Source organism: Ambystoma mexicanum, chromosome 3q (assembly GCF_040938575.1).
Source record: "Ambystoma mexicanum isolate Mex_15411 chromosome 3q, UKY_AmexF1_1, whole genome shotgun sequence".
NCBI classification, from domain to species: domain Eukaryota; kingdom Metazoa; phylum Chordata; class Amphibia; order Caudata; family Ambystomatidae; genus Ambystoma; species Ambystoma mexicanum.
In genome coordinates this window covers 1,264,720,983-1,264,739,880 of record NC_090926.1, presented here as the reverse complement: position 1 = coordinate 1,264,739,880, position 18,898 = coordinate 1,264,720,983, and the positions used below count along the sequence as shown (strand labels likewise).

At 46.3% G+C, this 18,898-nt stretch overlaps 1 protein-coding gene across 1 annotated transcript in view; it reads right to left on the bottom strand.

Moving 5' to 3' along the window:
* The window catches only part of LOC138447859 (lysosomal alpha-mannosidase-like), a 564,797-nt gene extending 547,018 nt beyond the window's left edge, over positions 1 to 17,779 (bottom strand). Inside the window, exons 1-2 of the mRNA XM_069604298.1 lie at positions 17,610 to 17,779; positions 3,630 to 3,732 (exon numbers count right to left, since the gene is read on the bottom strand). Of these exons, the coding sequence (XP_069460399.1) occupies positions 3,630 to 3,732; positions 17,610 to 17,690 (184 nt within the window). The 5' untranslated portion in view covers positions 17,691 to 17,779. The remainder of the gene's footprint in view (positions 1 to 3,629; positions 3,733 to 17,609) is intronic.
* Between the last annotated feature and the right edge of the window lie 1,119 nt (positions 17,780 to 18,898).

The following is an 18,898-nucleotide window of genomic DNA, read 5'->3' as shown; positions in this document are numbered from 1 at the left end:
TCTTAATAGCCCCTATGGTCCTCTTTTTCTCCTCACTCAGTCTCCAGGCCAAGATCCTATCTGCCCTGTCGCCCATCTCATGGTATTTCTGCTTCAGGAACAGAAGGGATTTTTCTGTATCCTGCGTTAAAATGGCCTTCAACTGCGTCTTATATGGTTGAAGCTCCTTCGCCTTAATAGATTAAATATACTGTCCACAGGCACCTCCCGGTTGCATGTGCTCTTTTTTCCTACAGAGCGAGCTCTCCCCAACTTCCCTTTCTTTTTCCTTGAGCCTATTCTCATCAGGGTCCCCTGGATAGTTGCCTTGAAGCCCTCCCAGACTGTCTGGATGCCCACCTCTCCTGTATCACTGATAAGGAATTACTCCTTAATTTCCCGAAGCAGTTCCTGTTGCACTACATTATACTTTAGCAGGAGGTTATTACATTTCCAATTCCCCCCAGAGATTTCCCCCCCCCCAACCCCATGCTTACTGAAACATTGTGGGCCGACCACAGAATGGGTGCCACCCAGGACTCCAGGACCTGCTCCTTTAAGGTCGAGTCCACCAGAACCAAATCAATACAAGAGAAGGAGACGTGGACCGCAGAGTACAAGGCCCATCACCCTCTGGTGTTGGGTGGAGGGAGTCATAGCCCCAGTACGTCATTGGCCTCTTTAAAGCATTCCGAGTCTCCAGGGTTTACCCTGCTCATTTGTCTCTCCACCATCCTCTTGCGATCCTCATCAGGCGTTACGGAGAATTCTCAGAAATTTGCCAATTCCTCTCCATCTGAGGACCCCTAGCACATTTGCTATTTCTTACCTGGAGAGAGTGAGACCCTTTTTCCCCCACTCATGTAATTTTCTGTGATTTGAACTGGTTAGAGTCTAACAAACTCCATAGGCATCATCTTTACATTGTGTCACACAGCACCTTGAGTGCAGTGGCACAGGGAAGTCGATTTCCCAAAGGTTTAAATACATTCTCTTGGATAAACTACTGTTTCAAAGTGCAGTGAAGTGAAATTGATTACTTAGATTTGTAACTTTCTATACCGAGCACACACTATCTTACAATAGGGTGCTGGACGGGTATCCCCTTTGTCTAGTTTCTCATGCAACAATTGCATGTTACCCTTTCTACAATTAATGGCTGTTGAGGGACGGAGGGAGGGCCACTCCTGTCTCAGTCTCCAATTCGATCCCCCTGCCAGGGGAGGTCTGCAGTGTTCGTCCATGGTGCTGGCCCTGAAGCTGCTGAGGCGGGCTCCCCGTCTGTTAGTAAAGGTTAGAGTGGCCGACTGTCCCATCTCGCCCCCGCTGGACCTCCTCTCTCCCCACAGTCCTGTGGTGGGCCGACGATTCCAAGGGTCCCCTGTCCCTCACCCAGCTCTGCGCCGCTGCCCGGGCCAGGGACATGCTGCACACGCTCTCACCTCCAATGTGTTGTCCCTCGGCCTCGCCGGTCTGAGGGTGTCCTGTCCCTCATCCGGTACCACGTCACTCCTCGGGTCGGACGGGTGACCTGCAGTGCACGCACGTACCTCCAGTGCCGGACGGTTCCTCTCCTACACGACCTCCCTCAGTCCACCAGAGGAAGAGTGAGGCATGCCCCTCCTGGAACGGGCTCTTCGCTGAATGTGGGGGGCAGGGGGTGGGATCTTTGTCCGCCTGCTGTCTGGCCCTGCTTCCTCGACCTTGAGAGGGTCGGAGCCGAATGGCAGCTCGTAGTTATCAGGCGCTCTGCATTCACAGCGCGCCATTCAGTATTCCGGGGTCTCCAGCCCCCGTTCTTCGCTATCTGTGGTGCACCCCGACCCAGTCTCGGCTCTGGGAGGGCTCTAATCCCTTATTAGCCTTAACGGTGAGGAGCTGACGCAGACGTGTCACCACATTTCTGTGCCCCCTGGTGGCCGCCTATTATTCCTATCGTAAAAGAAACCCACTGCTGATCATTTGACTGTCTAACTTTCATCCTATTTCTCTCCGATCATACCTGTTAGAACGTCTTGTTTACTTCCATATTTCCTCATTTGTTGCAGACTCTTCTCTACTTACCAAATTGCAATCTGGCTTTTTGTCCTTTTCATTCTACAGAAACTGCTCTGGTCTCCGTACTAAAAATCTCTTCCCTCAGCCCACTATTCAAAGCACTCCTTTCTTATTCTTCTTCTTGACCCATCGGCTGCTTTCAACACTGTGGATCACCCTTTACTTTTGGTGGCACTCTTCTTTCGGTCTCACAGGTTCTGTTTTGGTTTGACTCCTACTTGTCCAACCGATGTTTCTCGGTCTCCTGGACGGGCAAGAACTCCACGTCTTTCTCGCTCACCCAGAGGGTACCTCTAGGGCGAGTTCTAGGCCCCTTTCTCTTTTCCTTGTACACATCACATCTCGCAGCCATCATTTCCTCCGCTGGCTTATCTCATCACTTCTACACCAATGACACTTAACTGTTCCTATCCTTTTCTCCAGAAATCCATCACACCCTCTCAGCTTGCCTAGTCACTATTAAATCTTGAAGATCTTCCCACTTTCTACTCTTAAAGTGGGGAAGACTGGAGGTACTGTTCTTCCCTGCTAACACACTCCCTCCCCAAATTCCACCGTTCTTCATATGCTTTCCCCCTTCCAAGCGCCCAATTTCCTCTACAGCTCGCAACCTAGGTCCCCACTTCGATCTTTCCTTTTCCCCCACCACATTTCTCCAACCTCTTGTTCCAATCTCCACAATATCTGCAAGTCTCGCCTGTTTCTCACTTTACAAACATCCAAACTCTTAATCTCCTCTTTGATCTTTTCTAGACTCTTCCATTGCACTACCACTGCTCGGGGCTTCCCAATTCTCATCTTGCTCCTCCAAGATCAGTTTATAATTCTTCTATTAGCCCATTGTGTCTTCTCCCCTATCGGGATTCCATTTCTTCTTCTCTTGCAGCACTTGGCTGGCTGCCTTTTCACTCTCAGTTCAGACTTCTGGTTCCTCGTCCCCCATGTGGTCAGTCTCGTTTGAACTTCTTGCCCCCCTCCCACCTCCTTCACTGGAATGCCCTCCCACTTTCTCTTTGTTCCATCACTGTCTACTCTCTCTTCTGTGGTTATCCAATATAGCATTTACTTCAACACTCCTGGACCCAATCGTTTACATTTTTATTGTACTGCGTTGATTTTTTATGTACAGTGCTTTGGCTTAAGGCGCTTAATAAAAGACAAACAAAATAAAATACAAATACAAGAGAAACCCTGGTGACATTGGCCAGTAAAATCAGACCCTAAAAGCCCCTTAGAAAAGGGCCACAGCCTTTAGGTTTCCCTCCCAGATCAGTAAGGGACACATGGCTGTCGCTAGTCTGGGGAGGGCATATTGGATGCCATCCCAGGAGAGGGACGCCTTCTAGTTCACCCATTCCCTTCCCCAGTTGAGTGCATAAAGACCCCTGAACCATCCTTCAGAGCCTGAGATTTGGGAAGCCATCTGTGACAGTCAGCACCCGTGATGCAGACGCTGCTATTCATGTTGTGCAGAGGCAAGCATTGCAGACTAAAGACAGTGAACAGAGCGATATGCAAATGGTGGTACACATCTGGGAAGGAAGGGTGCAGACTCCCACCCACCTCCCCCGCTGTGGGAAAGGTGGTCTCACCTCCATAGAAGTACTGGTCCACGGTTTTCAGCCAGCCGACATCGTCATGTGTGTGGGGCACCAGATGCACGTTCAGGAAGCCAGGCTTGGTGGCTGGACAGGACTAGGGAAAGCAGAAGCAAGAGACATGGATCAGCGATAAGCAGAAGTGTCGTCATGAACCCACATCCTTCAGGCCATCAGATAGGGCTACAAAACCACCAACCAATAGTCACGAGGCACGACCTTGGTCTGCTATCCATGGCAAGCCCGGTGCCCGCTTCTAGCCACTACCTGGCACGAACATCACCCCCCCCCCTCCACCCCAGCCCCGCGCAGCCTGCTCAAGCTGCCAAACATACAATCTTCAAGCAAAACCCATGCATGGATCACTACCACTGAAGTCACCCCGAGCAGGATGACTGCACTGCATCGTTCCCCAGCAGCTGACCTGCACATAGGAATCTCCAAGAGGCAGAGTAAAGATCAAGAATCAGACCACTGTTTGACAAGCCCTACTAGTACGTGGGAATGTTGGGCAATTGGATGGGTGCATTGATACCCCAGACTCAAACCATGACAGTTATCACCCATCTGGGCCTTCTTCCAAGCCAATTAAACTGAGTGGGGAAAAATAGCATTCGGAAGGTTTACTTTATGTCCATGGTTTCTACTAATTTGACGCGCACTAAACAATGGGCTTGCTTTTTTTGGTGGAGCTTATTTTTATTTTTTTGCAGCATGCATAAAAAGAAGCTGCCCGCTCAGGTCCATCAAAAAGCATGTCAAATGTTTGTCCACATCAAATCCCAGCACCAAATGTTTGATCCCGAGCCAACAATTGGAGCACACATGCCATATCTGCCAAAACGCAGTGTTAAACAGCCTCACTCGTTTATTCATTGAACTAAATATCATATACAGCTTTAAAAGAGTGATGTTACTTCTGCAAGCTAGAGCCCGCCATATTTCACACCCTGCCTTGAAACTCAACGAAAATCCACAAAAGAACACCAGCATCACTGGTGAGAAGTACACATCAAGGATGCACTCTGCCATCACCCTCCAGAAGAAAAAGGAGAACTGAACTTATGCGGTGGCCTTTGAAGAGCGCAGAGTACGGCTGCTCCAATGCCCCAGCACAGTCCCGGGAAGGCCAAGTTCTAACAATGTTAATACCTCTTCAATGCCACTTCCCTAAAGTCTGGACAGCAGCAACTCCCTCTTCACCCAAGGCCACGCCCAAAAGACATCAGTAAAAGGATAGTGCCTCCAGTTGGCTCCCCCTCACACAGCATGACCGAGCCCAGAGGACACCTTCTGCTCCAGAAGACGGAACTAAGCCCACATGAAACTCCTCCAGAAAAGAAATGTTGCGATACCAGTGGAAGTCGACCCTCTAACAAACTCCCAAGAAAGGATCAGTGACCCCAGAGCAGGTACACTGCCACCAGATCTTGCACCTCCAGGATGTGCTCGGTCACCTGCTCCCAGAGTAAAACCTGAACCCCACTAGCAGTCCCCCATCACTCTGTGGTGGCTACGGGTGGCAGAAGAAAGGCAGATGCCAGATATGTCTTGCCAGTTGCCTTTCCAAGCCAAACCAGGCGCCGCTCAGGAGTTCTGGATCCCCGAGTGAAGCGAGAGGAGGCTACCAAATCTGGACGCAGAAGGAAGGAAGGAAGGAAGGAAGGAAGGAAAAAGGACCAGCCAGCAAATAATGCACACATCAGCTTATATACGGAACAGTCCAAAAGGGATCATGTGACATCAGCATACCTGGCGTCTTGCAGTACCCCAGCATATACATGGAATAGTCATCTGGCTTCAGTAAAGTAGGTCTCACATTAAGCCACTCCTTTCCTCGACTATACTCTACCCTTCTGTCTGCCACTTGCACAATTCGATCCAGCAATAAATCATGTTAGATAATGCATTGATGCACACAGCCATAACACATTATAATGTTTCACCATTGGTATTAATGAAGTATATTCCATTTGCCATGGCTCCTTAACATTTACAGGATGTAATTAAAGTGGTCTTGTGTGGCACATTTCTGCCTCTATTGATGGCCTGCTGTGCATGGCTCTGTAAAAAAAAAGTGGGGTTAATTAGTGGGAGATGCAGATGCAAAACCTGTGGTGGAGGTCAAAAGTACCCAGTTTCTCTGTACCCATCTGCTTTCGATGCGTTTGGCACAGAAACAGGAGTTAGATCTTCAGCTCTTCCCTATGGATAACCTAATAAGACTACATAGTTGGTCTGGTTTGCCACTGATGTGAGAGAGCGATATTGGGCTAAAGAGGAGAGCTTAGTCTTACTTCGGTTAGTGCATGTTAACAGCTAGGCCCGAGGTGGTTGTCTGTGGGGCATTTGTGTGTAGTGTACGGTGGTAGGAGTTCTTAAAGGGGAGTCAGTTACTCGGGTGAAGGGAGCTAAAGCCTTAAAGGCATGGTCTAGTAACCATTTTTATTGTCCTTACGGGTCGGACATGTTTTTAAGCCTAAATGGACCGATTTTAGAAAACTTTCCTATGGACCTTACCCGAGTTTTCGTCCATTAAACGCACGCGACAACAGGCACCAGGGAGCCGCCATTTTGTGATAATCCTATCACTTGCCGCATCGCCCTGGCTGACCTGCTTCTGCGGCACTAAATCAATTCCCCTGCCCCTGAGCCTGTCATCAGCAGACTTGTACCGCCCATTTCCCAACACCAAAGCACGTTTTGTGTCAACATTCGCTGCGCTTCAGCTAATGACGTGTCGCCATGGAAATGGCAGGACGCCTCTTTCCTCAATAAGTATAAACAGACCGTTTCACAACACTCAGCAGCAGATTTTCGATTCCATTCCTCTCTCTGTGTTACTTAGAGTATTTTGTGACTCGTTTCTGTGCTCTGGTCAGCTACCTTCGCCGCTTGTAGCCCGTGTGAACACCTGTACCATCATCTCGGTAAATTATTTTACTTTGTTTACCACACAATGGCTACAATAATGCCCTACATGTACGAGCCCGAGCATACCGAGGAGGAACTACTGGAAAGGGAAGCACGCGAAAACGATGGGGATTCGGACGGCAGTTGGCAGGACGAATCAACAGATGAAGAGCCTGGGCCTAGTCGCATGGACGGCGTCTCCACCTGGTGCACATGCAATCGGTGCAAGCTAATGCCAACCGAGGAGGAGAACTGCTCCTGCCGAGAAAACTCAGGATGCCTGGCCTACATTTCGGAAGGCGAGCCACAACCGCAATGCATCACCGAGCTGCCAGACTTCAGGGCAGCCTGCCTCACACAGGCAGTGTTGAGAATAATGATGATGCTTATGCACGAACTTCGCGCAACTGTTCGTCCTCGTAATCCGAGTAAGTATACTCTGCTTGTCATGCCACTCCTATTTCATGTTCTTCTACTATATCCAAAATTACATCTACATAGCATTGTAACACATGTAAGTTGTTCAATAGTGTGCATTGTCTAGATAGCATTTGTCCGTGCAGAATGCCATTAGTTACAAGAATTGTCATTGACAACAAACGTTTATTAAACTTATCTTGGTCATTTAAAAACTGTTTCATTCCTTTTCACAGGTGGTACAGGCTGGTGGCCTATCGTTCCTTTACATGGTGGCTCCACAGGAGGCTTGGACACCGCGTTCGAAGAGTGATACCCGCCTGTGCCGTTCGTGCCATTAGAGAAACGTGCCCGAGTGACAGCGGTCAGTACAGGGGATTTTCTCTCGCTGTGCTGCAACCTGACCTGTATAATCTTTAAAGTCTTGTATTTTTGTGTCATGAAAATAAGATACAAAATAAAACACCACATATATTTTAACAACGGTTGTTTCGATTTTTTAAATGAATCAAGTGTGTCTCCATTCAAGGATGGACGTCAGACATCTGTGCTCCGAATGGGTGAAGGTCTGGTCGCTGTGAAGCAGGGTGGTCACTATCTATCTAAGCTAACATAACATATTCTCGATAATGCATGCACAACACTTGTTCAAAGTCTTTCAGTAGGTTATGTCTCTAGAAAAGTCACACATATATCTATACTAACAATTACCATTGGATTATAGGGTCTTGACCACTATAGTACACCGGTTGAAGTGTGGGTCTGCTCACAAGAATCTCCGGTATGTGGCATTTGTTATTGATAAGCAACGATATACTATCAAAGGCGGTGCGCGCCAGTGGATGAGCGCTGGCATGGGGGGCTGTCAAGGGCGCGAAAGGCTAAGGTGCCAAACTGCATGTACACTTCAAAAGGTATCCCACGCCATGGGGCCATCGGTCACATGGCCTCCTCAGACCCCGTGTCTCCAGCCAGGCCTCCCCTTGAAGCAGGCTGCCCCCCTGCAATCCACATAAATGTGTCTCCATTCAGCAGTCTTCCTGTGCCTTATCTGCAAGCCCCAGGCCCATCCATCCCACCCCCTCTATCAAAGGTGGTTCGCACCCGGGGATGCACGCTGTCAGGGGCGCGAAAGGCCAAGGTGCCAAACTGCATGTACATTTCAAAAGGTATCCCATGCCAAGAGGCCATTGCTCACATGGCCTCCTCAGACCCCGTGTCTCCAGCCAAGCCTCCCCTTGAAGCAGGCCGCCCCCCCGCAATCCACATAAATGTGTCTCCATTCAGCAGTCTTCCTGTGCCTTATCTGCACGCCCTAGACCCATCCATCCCACCCCCTCTATCAAAGGCGGTTCGCACCCGGGGATGAGCGCTGTCAGGGCGCAAACGGCCAAGGTGCCAAACAGCATGTACACTTCAAAAGGTATCCCACACCCAGGGGCCATCGCTCACATGGCCTCCTCGGACCCTGTGTCTCCAGCCAGGCCTCCCCTTCAAGCAGGCCGCCCCCCTACGACCACGACATACATACGTCATTCATTCAACAACACACCCCTGTTTCTAATACTTTATAAACCACTTGATGTCTCATGAGAACATCTTTGTGCTTTGCAAGTCAACTCCTGAACGTGCTACCTGGCAACTACTGAGATCTACGCTAATGTGGCCACCCACCTATTCTCCTGCAACATACTGCTCTGCTTGCTGAATCCAACTGTTTGTTGGTCAAGGTAAGGCCATGTATCCTAGTCATATTTCGCAGATTTTTAAATTTCTATTTCTGAGTAGAGTACAAAATAGTGCTATGTTCATTGGTCTCATTGCTATTGCCTTGAGTTTCCATTGCTATGCTATCAATAGATCTATTTATTTTCATCTGTGTCTATTGTCATCGAATTGCATTCTTCGGGGGTCCAGTCTATAACGTAAGCATGTTTCCTTCTCGTGCAAGACAGAACATCCAAGGGACGAGTCACATGTTCAGAGTTTAGTCACATCATTTATACATTTCTGCAACTTATGCAACTAGCCGCACATAATGAACTGGTATAGTTCTTGCGACCAAAACAAACCTTGCATTGATCATTGTATGATTCATTTACTTTTGTATCAAATCTTTATTCTTGAAGATTGTATAATAATGTTGATATTTACTTTTCAGATTTATCAACAATGCCTACCTGTTCGATTAGCGGTTGCCCTTCGAAGACCCACGCGAAATCTGAAGGCACTACAATGCATGTATTCCCGAAAACTGTTGATCGAATAAGAGAATGGGTCAGACATTGCGGATATCCACTGGATGAGCTGGAAAGTAGAGTCCAACAAGTCTTACAGGACAAGAGGGGTGATCGATATCGCATCTGCAGCCGGCACTTTTCCTTGGACATGTACACAACATCTTGGGTAACAAAGAAGAATAAATGGCGAACGGCACGGAAATTGCTCGAAAACGCTATTCCCACTCTATTCGTCCACATTCCGCCACCGGTGAGTCAAGTGTCCGGATTTAGCTTTAGGCCTTGCGGTAGTGTGTAGGTAGCCGAATGGATTAATTGATATTGTAGGTGTTCTATCCCTTGTAATAATTTCGATATTGATATGAGTGTATAGTTTTTTGAATAATGACATTTATCAACATATTCTTTTTCGATTTCATAACCCACAAACGCAATATATATATATAGGAACAGGGAACTGTGCTGTTTTGAGCATTTTTCAAGTATTCTGTCGCCTTACAAGGCTATTTTTAATATTGGCATTTCATTATCAATCATTAATTTACCTTTACAACTTCTTGACTATCCCTTGAATCTGAAGCAAGAACATTCTACATCCTTGACGTGGTCGCAGTTATCAACCACTTCTAGCGCGTATCAGGTAATCTTACTAGGCTAATCCGCTACAGACTTGTTTTATTCAAGTAATAGTTTTATTCTATCGTGTAATTATTTGACTGAATGTTTGGTTAGTGCTTTCCAATTGATATACACCTTAGTTATCGTCCACTGGTGTTTGTTTTCAGTTATAATTAGTGTTATCCATACTAATGCAAGTACTGTCTTTCAGGGAGATGCTGAAGCGTCCGCCACATCTACAACATTTCTAGATGTTCTTCACCAGCAGGAGGTATGGATACTGACAGCTCCATCGAGCGTCATCATCAGAGCTGGAATTCTTGTCGTTTGATTATTCTACACAATGTTTCATTCGTGCTTAGCCGTTGATATGTACCTGTGCTGTCGACCCCAGGTGTGTGTTATGTTTTCACTATTGTAATCCTCACTAATGCAAGTACTATGTTTCAGGCAGTTGATGGAGCGTCAACCCCTGCACTTGATGCAGAGCCTGACATTCAAGTAATTCCAGGGGAAGAGGAAGCGGGACCATGCGTATACAAATCGGCGCAACAGCTTTCGGAAGTGCGCACTACATTTGCAACATCCATAGATATTCTTCAACAGCACAAAGTATGGATACTGACAGCTCCATCATGCGTGATCATATAACGTGATTCCATTTGCTATACTTTCTTCCCTATTAACGCAAGTGCTGTGTTTCAGAGAGACGACGGAGCTTCCACTACAATCACAACATCCCATTTTGATGATGCAGATGTAAAGGAATCGGAGAAATAAGTCTATGAAATCTGCATACTTATATTTTCCTCGATTGTTTTAGACAATGCATCATTTGTGGTTATCTCTTTATATGTACCTGTGCCGTCGACCCCAAGTGTGTGTTATGTTTCCAATATTGAAAAAGCATACTAATGCAAGTACTGTGTTTCAGGGAGATGCTGAGGCCTCCTCTCCAATACAACCATTCATGGCAGTCCATGCAGAGCCAAAGTATGGATACGGACAGCTCCATCGAAATAGATCATCACTGGTCGAATACTTGTCGTTTGATTGTTGCACACAATGTTTAAATCGTGTTTGGCTATTGAGATGTACCTGTGTGTTCGTCCTCACGTGTGTTTTATGCTAACAATATTTTGATACAAGTACTATGTTTCAGGGGGACGACGGAGCCTCATTCCGTAATGTCTATGCGGATACAGAAAATATAGTTGTTGCAGCGCAAGAGGAAGGGAAGACATGCGGAAACGAATCAGAGCTACATCGTGCAGATGTTGAAGGTTGAGTCAAAAAAGTTGCAAAGAAAAAAAAACAAAAAAAAAAAGGTTACAAACAGTTCATAATTTTAAAAAAATGTTTGGGCTGGGGACTATTTTATGTTTTTTTCCAGTCAATTGGACTACACTTTATCTTGTGTTTAAACTGAACTTCCCTTTTCCAATCTCTCCTCCAGTTACCCGTGGGTGTCAGAACTATACATACACAGACAGTGAAGCGAATGAGAGATGTTGCTTGCCAGACCATGTACACTATGGAGGAACTATTGAGGCGAGGCGTGTTCAGGCTCGAGATGCTCATGTCCAATGGCCAGAACATGAATTAACTGTGTTTGGAGAATACAGCAAAGTTGCATTGGACCATTGCTACAGTGCGACCGCACCACCACAAGAAGATGTTAGTGAATGTATTGAAGATAGCTCTGAAGTAGTTGCAGATCAAATCACACAATCTACACCCGCCAAAAATTTGCCACCCAAAAACCTGTCGACATTGTTGTGTTCTCCCATCAATGTTGAAGTAATAGATGTCGAAATGACAGAGAATGAACCAGCCGCAGCATCCATAGACGCATCAGAACTTGATATCAGCGATATTACTTTCCAATGTGTTGAAATCTCCACAATGTCACAGGCCGAAACAACGTTGACGAAGGATGACAGTCTAATGAAAGAGAGCAAATACATTGTATTCGACAGTTGTTTGATGGAAATTATAAGTATGCTGAAATGTGTGCATTCCGTTAGAGGGAAAGTATGTGGGAAGCCATTGTTTAATGTGACTCGTCAAATAAAAGGCAGGAACGTCAAAATAAATGCCGCCTGTAGATTAAATCATAGGTTCTCATGGTCTGCACAAACGATGCTGGGGAAAATGCCAGCAGGCAATCTACTGTGTGCAGCTGCATCACTTTTTAGTGGCTCCAGTTTTAGAAAGTTAGAGGCTTTCTTTCAGTTTGTGGGACTCCATTTAATTTCTAAAGCGCTGTACTGCAAATTCCAACATGATTATCTATTTCCGGCCATTAGTGATGCTTGGAAAATTGAACAATTGTCTCTAGCAAGTACATTCGAAGACAAACGATTCAGGCTAGCCGGCGATGGACAGTGCGACAGCCCTGGATTTTCTGCCAAGTACTGCACCTACCACTTTCAGGACATGGATAGTAAGAAAATTGTGAGTTTGGTGGTCGTGCAGGTAACACAATGTACATAGTCAGTGGCCATGGAGAAACTAGGATTTATAAAATCAGTGGAATATCTACAATCAAGGGGAATGCACATTGACCTCATAGCCACGGACAGACACGTTTCAATTGCCAAGACAATGAGAGAGCAGTTCCCACATATTAATCAATTTGACGTATGGCATCTTGCTAAATCAATCATTAAGAAAATCTCAGCAGCAGGAAAAAAAAAAGGTTTTGAAACTATTTTGCAGTGGTCCCATTCTATCACCAACCATCTTTGGTGGAGCTCAAAAACTTGTGAAGGGTCAGTGGAAATACTACTTGAAAAATGGCGGTCACTGATGCACCACTGTACCAACGTTCACCGCTGGACAGCAAATGAACATTTCCACCAATGTGAACATGGCCATTTGTCCCCAGAGGAGGCACGGAAGAAGAAGTGGTTGATTCCATCTTCACTGACACACAAAGCCATTGAGAAGATTGTTTTCGACAAAACTCTATCAAGAGATTTGAGAGGACTGACAGAATTCTGTCACACAGGAGATTTGTAGGTGTTCCACAATATGTGCCTAAAGTACAGGCCAAAGCGCTTGCATTTTAGCTTTCGGGGCAAGAAACATCGCACTCTACTAGCGGTCTTGGCCCATAACAGCAATGTCGGACGTGAACAATCTAGGACTAGGGGTAAAGTAAGGATGCCTCGCTACACTAAGGTGTTTTCAAAACGAAGTAAGCAATGGGTGATCAAACCAGTCTATGATGAAATGCAGTTCGACTTTGTGAAATGCCTTATTGTTGCTGTGTTAGAGAAGCACAGATATGGAATTTTGGACGTTTCTGTGCAGAGCAGTGATCCATTGCCACCGAACATTGCGACTGTGCCATGCCCACCCGAAGCACAGCTGGTTGTGAAGTACAAATCCCGGTTTAAATAATTGCAATATGATTGTCTTTTTGTAAAAAAATGTTATTGTACAGTGTACTTGTAACCCTAACCCCTACCTTCACCATCATGGGTGGCAAACAAGCTGGGTGTCATCTTTGAATTCTCTCTATTCGCCTCATATATGTGTATGTATATATTTTTCTCATGTCTCATCTCATGTAAATGTAAATGCTGCGCACTGTTAACGGAGGGGAGGCTTGCGTATTGCAAATAATAAAACAAAAAATAAATCTCACTTTTAACTCAACTCCTGTGGTACTTTATACTTTCCCTGACCTTCCGCCAAAAATTAAATGTCTCCATTTGGGCTGCAAAGCTCGCAGACAACGGGGACAAAATTGGGGGACTTAGAACGCGCCAAGAGGGCCGTGGCATTTGGGAGAGAAGCCAGTTCGCATTTACACATTGAGGCGCACTACATAGAGAGATTCTAAACTTCAAGTTCTCACAGATGCCTTTACTACGTGATGTTGCAAATAAAGAATGCGAAGGACAGCGGCTTTGATTTTCAGCTCGCGCCCAGATGAGGCCCACAAGTCGCACTGGAAGTATAAGGGTCTATTGTTTTTTGTCCTTGAGACAGGGACCATGCCGAAAGAACTACATTTGAAGGGGGTGCGCAATAACGTAAGACGATAAGGCAGAAAATTCAGAAACTAGACCGAGTTTCATTTTAGTTCAGTATACGAAAAATCGTTGTCAAGAGCACGGTCCGTTTTACAGACTGCATTACAAAGAGACACAATGGAAATTTCAAATATAATGTGAGTACATCTTTACACGCTTTTATACCGGAATGAAGATTTAATGAATGGATGCATGAATAAATGAATGAAGAGCTAGGAAAAGCAAGGAAAACGTGTTCGTAGTGGGCACATGGGCATGCAGGTCCACAGGTCTCACCGATCTCGGTCCTTGGCCCAGCCACTTTTCCCTGCACTGCTTACCTTCACTACGGGACTGTCTCTGTATCCTTCAGCCCCTTCTCCCGGCATTTACCTTGCACTTGCCACCAGCTGGCCCTATTATTTATCTTGTATTCGACTAACCATGTACAGCACTTTTACCCCCCCTCCCCCCTTCCCTCTTCCCCATGCGTGATCAGAAAGACACCTGGCCTAGTAGATCGTTGTCTGTCTGCCCTTGTTCCCCACCTGCCTCGTCGCGCCTTGAAACACTTCAGTATAGGCGCGTTACAAATGCCATATCATTCCTCACGCATGTAGACTAACTGTCGTTTATCATTGTGTGTTGGCCTCGATTTATTTCGTTACTTTTCGCATTGATTTTAGAGCCGAACATACTCCATTGAACTATCCTTGCAAGCAAATAGTTTCTGATTGGCTGTAATAAATAAAATGAGTAATATTAATTAAGATCGGCTGGCGAGACTAATTATAATTTGTTTGTTTTCATAACAGGTATTTGCTCCCCTTCTTCTACTGCCATCGGTTTGAGACACCACCAGACAGTTTCTTCGTGAGACACCTGCAGCTTCATGTGAACAACTGGAGCACACTGACAGATTTATGGGACCATCGCCAAGGGCCCACATGCCCTTACGGTGTACTAGTGGCAACATATCAACCTTTACGATGGACTAGTGCCTAGTTGATGGAACAGCCTTAAGGTTCACCGTGCTTCCAAAGTGCTTCTTTTAACGAAAAGCAACACCCTTTGTACCATTGCGGATACAGATAAAAGAAAATAAATGGCTTTCGGAGTTCATATGGCAATTGCTGAATATTCTCTAAACATTTAATGTCAAATAAATGTACTTTACCAAATGTACCGTGTTGCTGTTTGATTTTAAAGTACAGTTTCATATTCCGAATTGTGGCGCGCTGTGTTGTGAGATGGTCTGTGTTGGTTTCCGGGTTCTGTGTGAAGTCGCGTAGAAGACGACTGGGCGCGTTTGCCTAAGCAGCACAGTAACGTCACGGAGAGAGGCGGGGAATATGAATGTTTTGATAATGTCAGGCTCAGGGGCGTGCGTTCAATGGACGAAAACTCGGGTAAGGTCCATAGGAAAGTTTTCTAAAATCGAGGCTTAAAAAAACATGGCTGATCCGTAGGGACAATAACATTTTTTATTAGACCATGCCTTTAAGGCAAAACAATCCTACCTCTGGCCATTTGCAGACAGGTCCTGTTTCTCTTGCTCACTATGCTACCTGTCATTCCCACTAGCGCTCCCCACGTCATCTCAAATAGATACATTGTATTTCAGAAGGAACAAAAACAAGCATCTAGGAGTTTGAGGACCGCAGCCACCCATTTCACCTTTCTTGCCATGTTGGTTAGCACTTGGATGCCTCAAACCTCACTCTAAAATTCTCAAGTGCTACAGTCAGTTGCCTGCTGGATCTTTGCTCATCAAGGTAGAGTAGGGGTGTTGCTAGGTTTGTAAAAGATCCGGGCCTATACTGATGTCGGGACTAGCTAGTCTTTTGGTTGTAGCCCCTCAGCTTCTATCCGGGGCTACAACCAAAAGATCAGGGGCTATAGCCCCCATAACCCCTCTGTAGCGACTCCTCCGATGTAAAGCAAGGTGTTGGCCAGGCATTATCGATGCTGTTCCTATAGGTGACCAAATACAAAGTAAAAACCAGGACATGACAACTAACATACAAGTAGGACTAACCCTTGAAAGTAGCTGTCAAGACACTACACTGGTCGTGTTTGGAGGAGAAGAGGGTTTAAGTGTTACTGATCAAATAAAAACATAATTTAACACAAACTAACACTATCTTAAATTGTAAAATGCAGCATTTCTTCTGTGCGAGATTGTGCATTCCTGCCTGCCAGCCATGAAGACCTACTAAATAAAAAAACTGGGACCACTACAGTTGGAAACAACCTTGAGAAAGGATGAGAGAGCACCAAATTCCGGGACAGGCCCGGCAAAACCGGGACGTCTGGTTACTATTGTAGAGCAGTAGGCAACTCTTTATGACGCAGGGCATGCATTTTTCATAATGTATTGCAGTTCCTTCAGTGAGTGCAAATCAAAGCCATTGCAGCTCAGAGGTTGACTGAGCACCTAAGCAGGAACCTTCCTCCTCAATCTGCGAGTTTAGGATTCATTTTCTAATGAACCCTTCAGATTTATGTCCCACTCTGGATATTTGTTGAGGAAATACAGAGTCGGTGTGGTTTGGCACACGCTAAAAGGACCGTCATAAATTCTAGGCATAGAGGGCTGCCAAGGGTCCATCCAGTACACCCAAAATGCTGCATAGTTATTTTGATGCGGTTCCAGTGGCGCCCTGCTTACAACATGCCCCCATATTTCACTTGCATAAAAGGAGTATCGTGCTAACTTGACCATTAAAGTCTTGGCCCTGTCCAAGCATACGTGCCCCATGCACTGGATTAGTCGTCCTACATAGGTAGGCAATCACCCATTTTCTGAATATTTGGGCTCCAGCTGCCAGGAGCGCTGGATACATGGCCACTCTGCAGCCTGGACACACAGCAGGAAAACCAATCGCTAACCAGGTTAATACCCCTTCAACGCCACTGTGCTGAAACCTAGCCCACAGCACCTCTAGGCACATTAATGCATGGGCTCCTCTAGGCACATTAATGCATGGGCTCCTCTAGGCACATTAATGCATGGGCTCCTCTAGGCACATTAATGCATTGGCACCTCTAGGCACATTAATGCATGGGCTCCTCTAGGCACATTAATGCATGGGCTCCTCTAGGCACATTAATGCATGGGCTCCTCTAGGCACATTAATGCATGGGCTCCCGTACCAGCTAGCGGTTTCTGCAAAGAGGGCTCCCCAGAGGCACAAAGTCCCAGACCCACAACCCACTATGCGCGCCTCTGCCGCCCACCAGGTGCAGTGGTGAGCTCGCCTCCTGACCAACAGGCTGGCAATTGGCACAGAACAGCAACTTCCAGAAGTCAAGTGCTGACTTCCATAGCCTTCCAAAAGAGAGTAAGGGCCAGAGGGACTGGATACAAACCTCACGTGCCCGCCCCCAAACGATGAAGGGTTAGAGGACAGGCCAGCAGGTTATTACAGGCTGGAATTATTTTGGCTCTGAGAACTACTCCAACCTTGACTTATTGTACAGGTACGAGAATGCCTAATTATTCGTCTTCTCGTACATGATTAAACAGAAATCGACATGCACCCCGCTATGGCCTCTCGGGGCAGCTTGACAGTAAAAGTGAACATTAGAGCAACAATTGGTCCAGTAAAGTGGCTTTCCCTATGTAGAAGGGCCCCCACCGTAGCACAGCACAGGGGTAGCCCAACCCAAGATGTCGCGCTCGATGCGGGGGCTCGACCAGTCCTCTTTCTATGGTCCTGTTCGTGGCGCCCAGCGTTACCCCGCCGCTGTCTCCTCACCTGGTACCCGCAAGCGGCGGCCGCGGCAATGCACTGCGCCGCGCCCAGGAGCAGCAGCAGCAAGAGACGCCGCGCTGCCATAGTCCCAGCGAGGTCATATGACCAGGCAGGAACTGGAGGGTCCTCATTTATGGGGCTACCGCTTCCGCCTTCCCCTAGCACCCACGGAATGACGTCCCACGGGCGGCAGCGATGCTGATTGGAGCAGCGGGTGGAAGGGGCCGGGACATGGGCAGTGGGGCGGTGCTTGGTGTCAGACAGAGTCACGTGCAGCTAATAGCAGGCAGCGTTCTGTGCTGCGGGGTGGGAAACGTGGAGGGGGCTCTGAAGGGGGAATAAAGAACAGTGCTAGATAACAGGGAGCAGGGCCGCAGATTTAAGGCAAAGACGTAAGCAGGCTATCGCATGTGCGACTTTAGGGACAAATGTTCCATGTAAGATGTTAACAACAGTAATCCAGTCAATTTTTTAAAAAATGGTTGCATTTTTAGCATACAAGATACCTTATACAACAAAATCAATACAAAATAGTTAATCCAAAATCAATACACTAAAAATGTATTTCATAAAAAAACAATCCCATGAAATTACCAAAACAGTCAATCAGTCCAGTTCTTGCAGGGCTGGACAGACACATTATTGCACAAGCAACTCTATGCATTTGTCTTTGCCTTTCAAGTCGCCGGAGGAAGGGACTCCTATAATAAAAAGTTTGTTTTCCTAAGAAGACATTGTTTTCCTATAAACACCAAATCCAAGGCGTTGTGCTGTAAATTTAAGAAGGCAATGTCGAATACTAGTTCAACTATGATTTGGGTGCAAGACTCCAGAAGCAAGTTTCCCTCTGTGATTACTCTGTCCAGATGTTCACGTATTACTATTAGGAACTTGACCAGTGCCAACAGAAGTGAGACATGCTTTCCAGTCATCAGTCTAATCCATAATGATTTCGTTATTACTGCCGTCACTGAGTGAATGTAGGGCTGAAAAGCTATTCTGTCCTTGATAAGGTATGAACATTCCACGACCAGATGATGTAGAGTTTCTGGAGCCTGAAAGTTACCTAAACGACAATTACGAAGCTCAGATGGAATATTTAGTTGGGGTCCTAATATCTCCATAGTGGGTAAACAATTTAGCCTACATTTTAGGTACCATAGTCGGTACTTGGCCGATGGAAACTTCTTGAAGTAAGATCTCGGTTCTTTTTGAGGAGAATATAAATGGGCCCAGGTCCGATACATTTTAAGTCTCTGTAGTTCTTGGATGTCCCAAATCCTATCCCATTT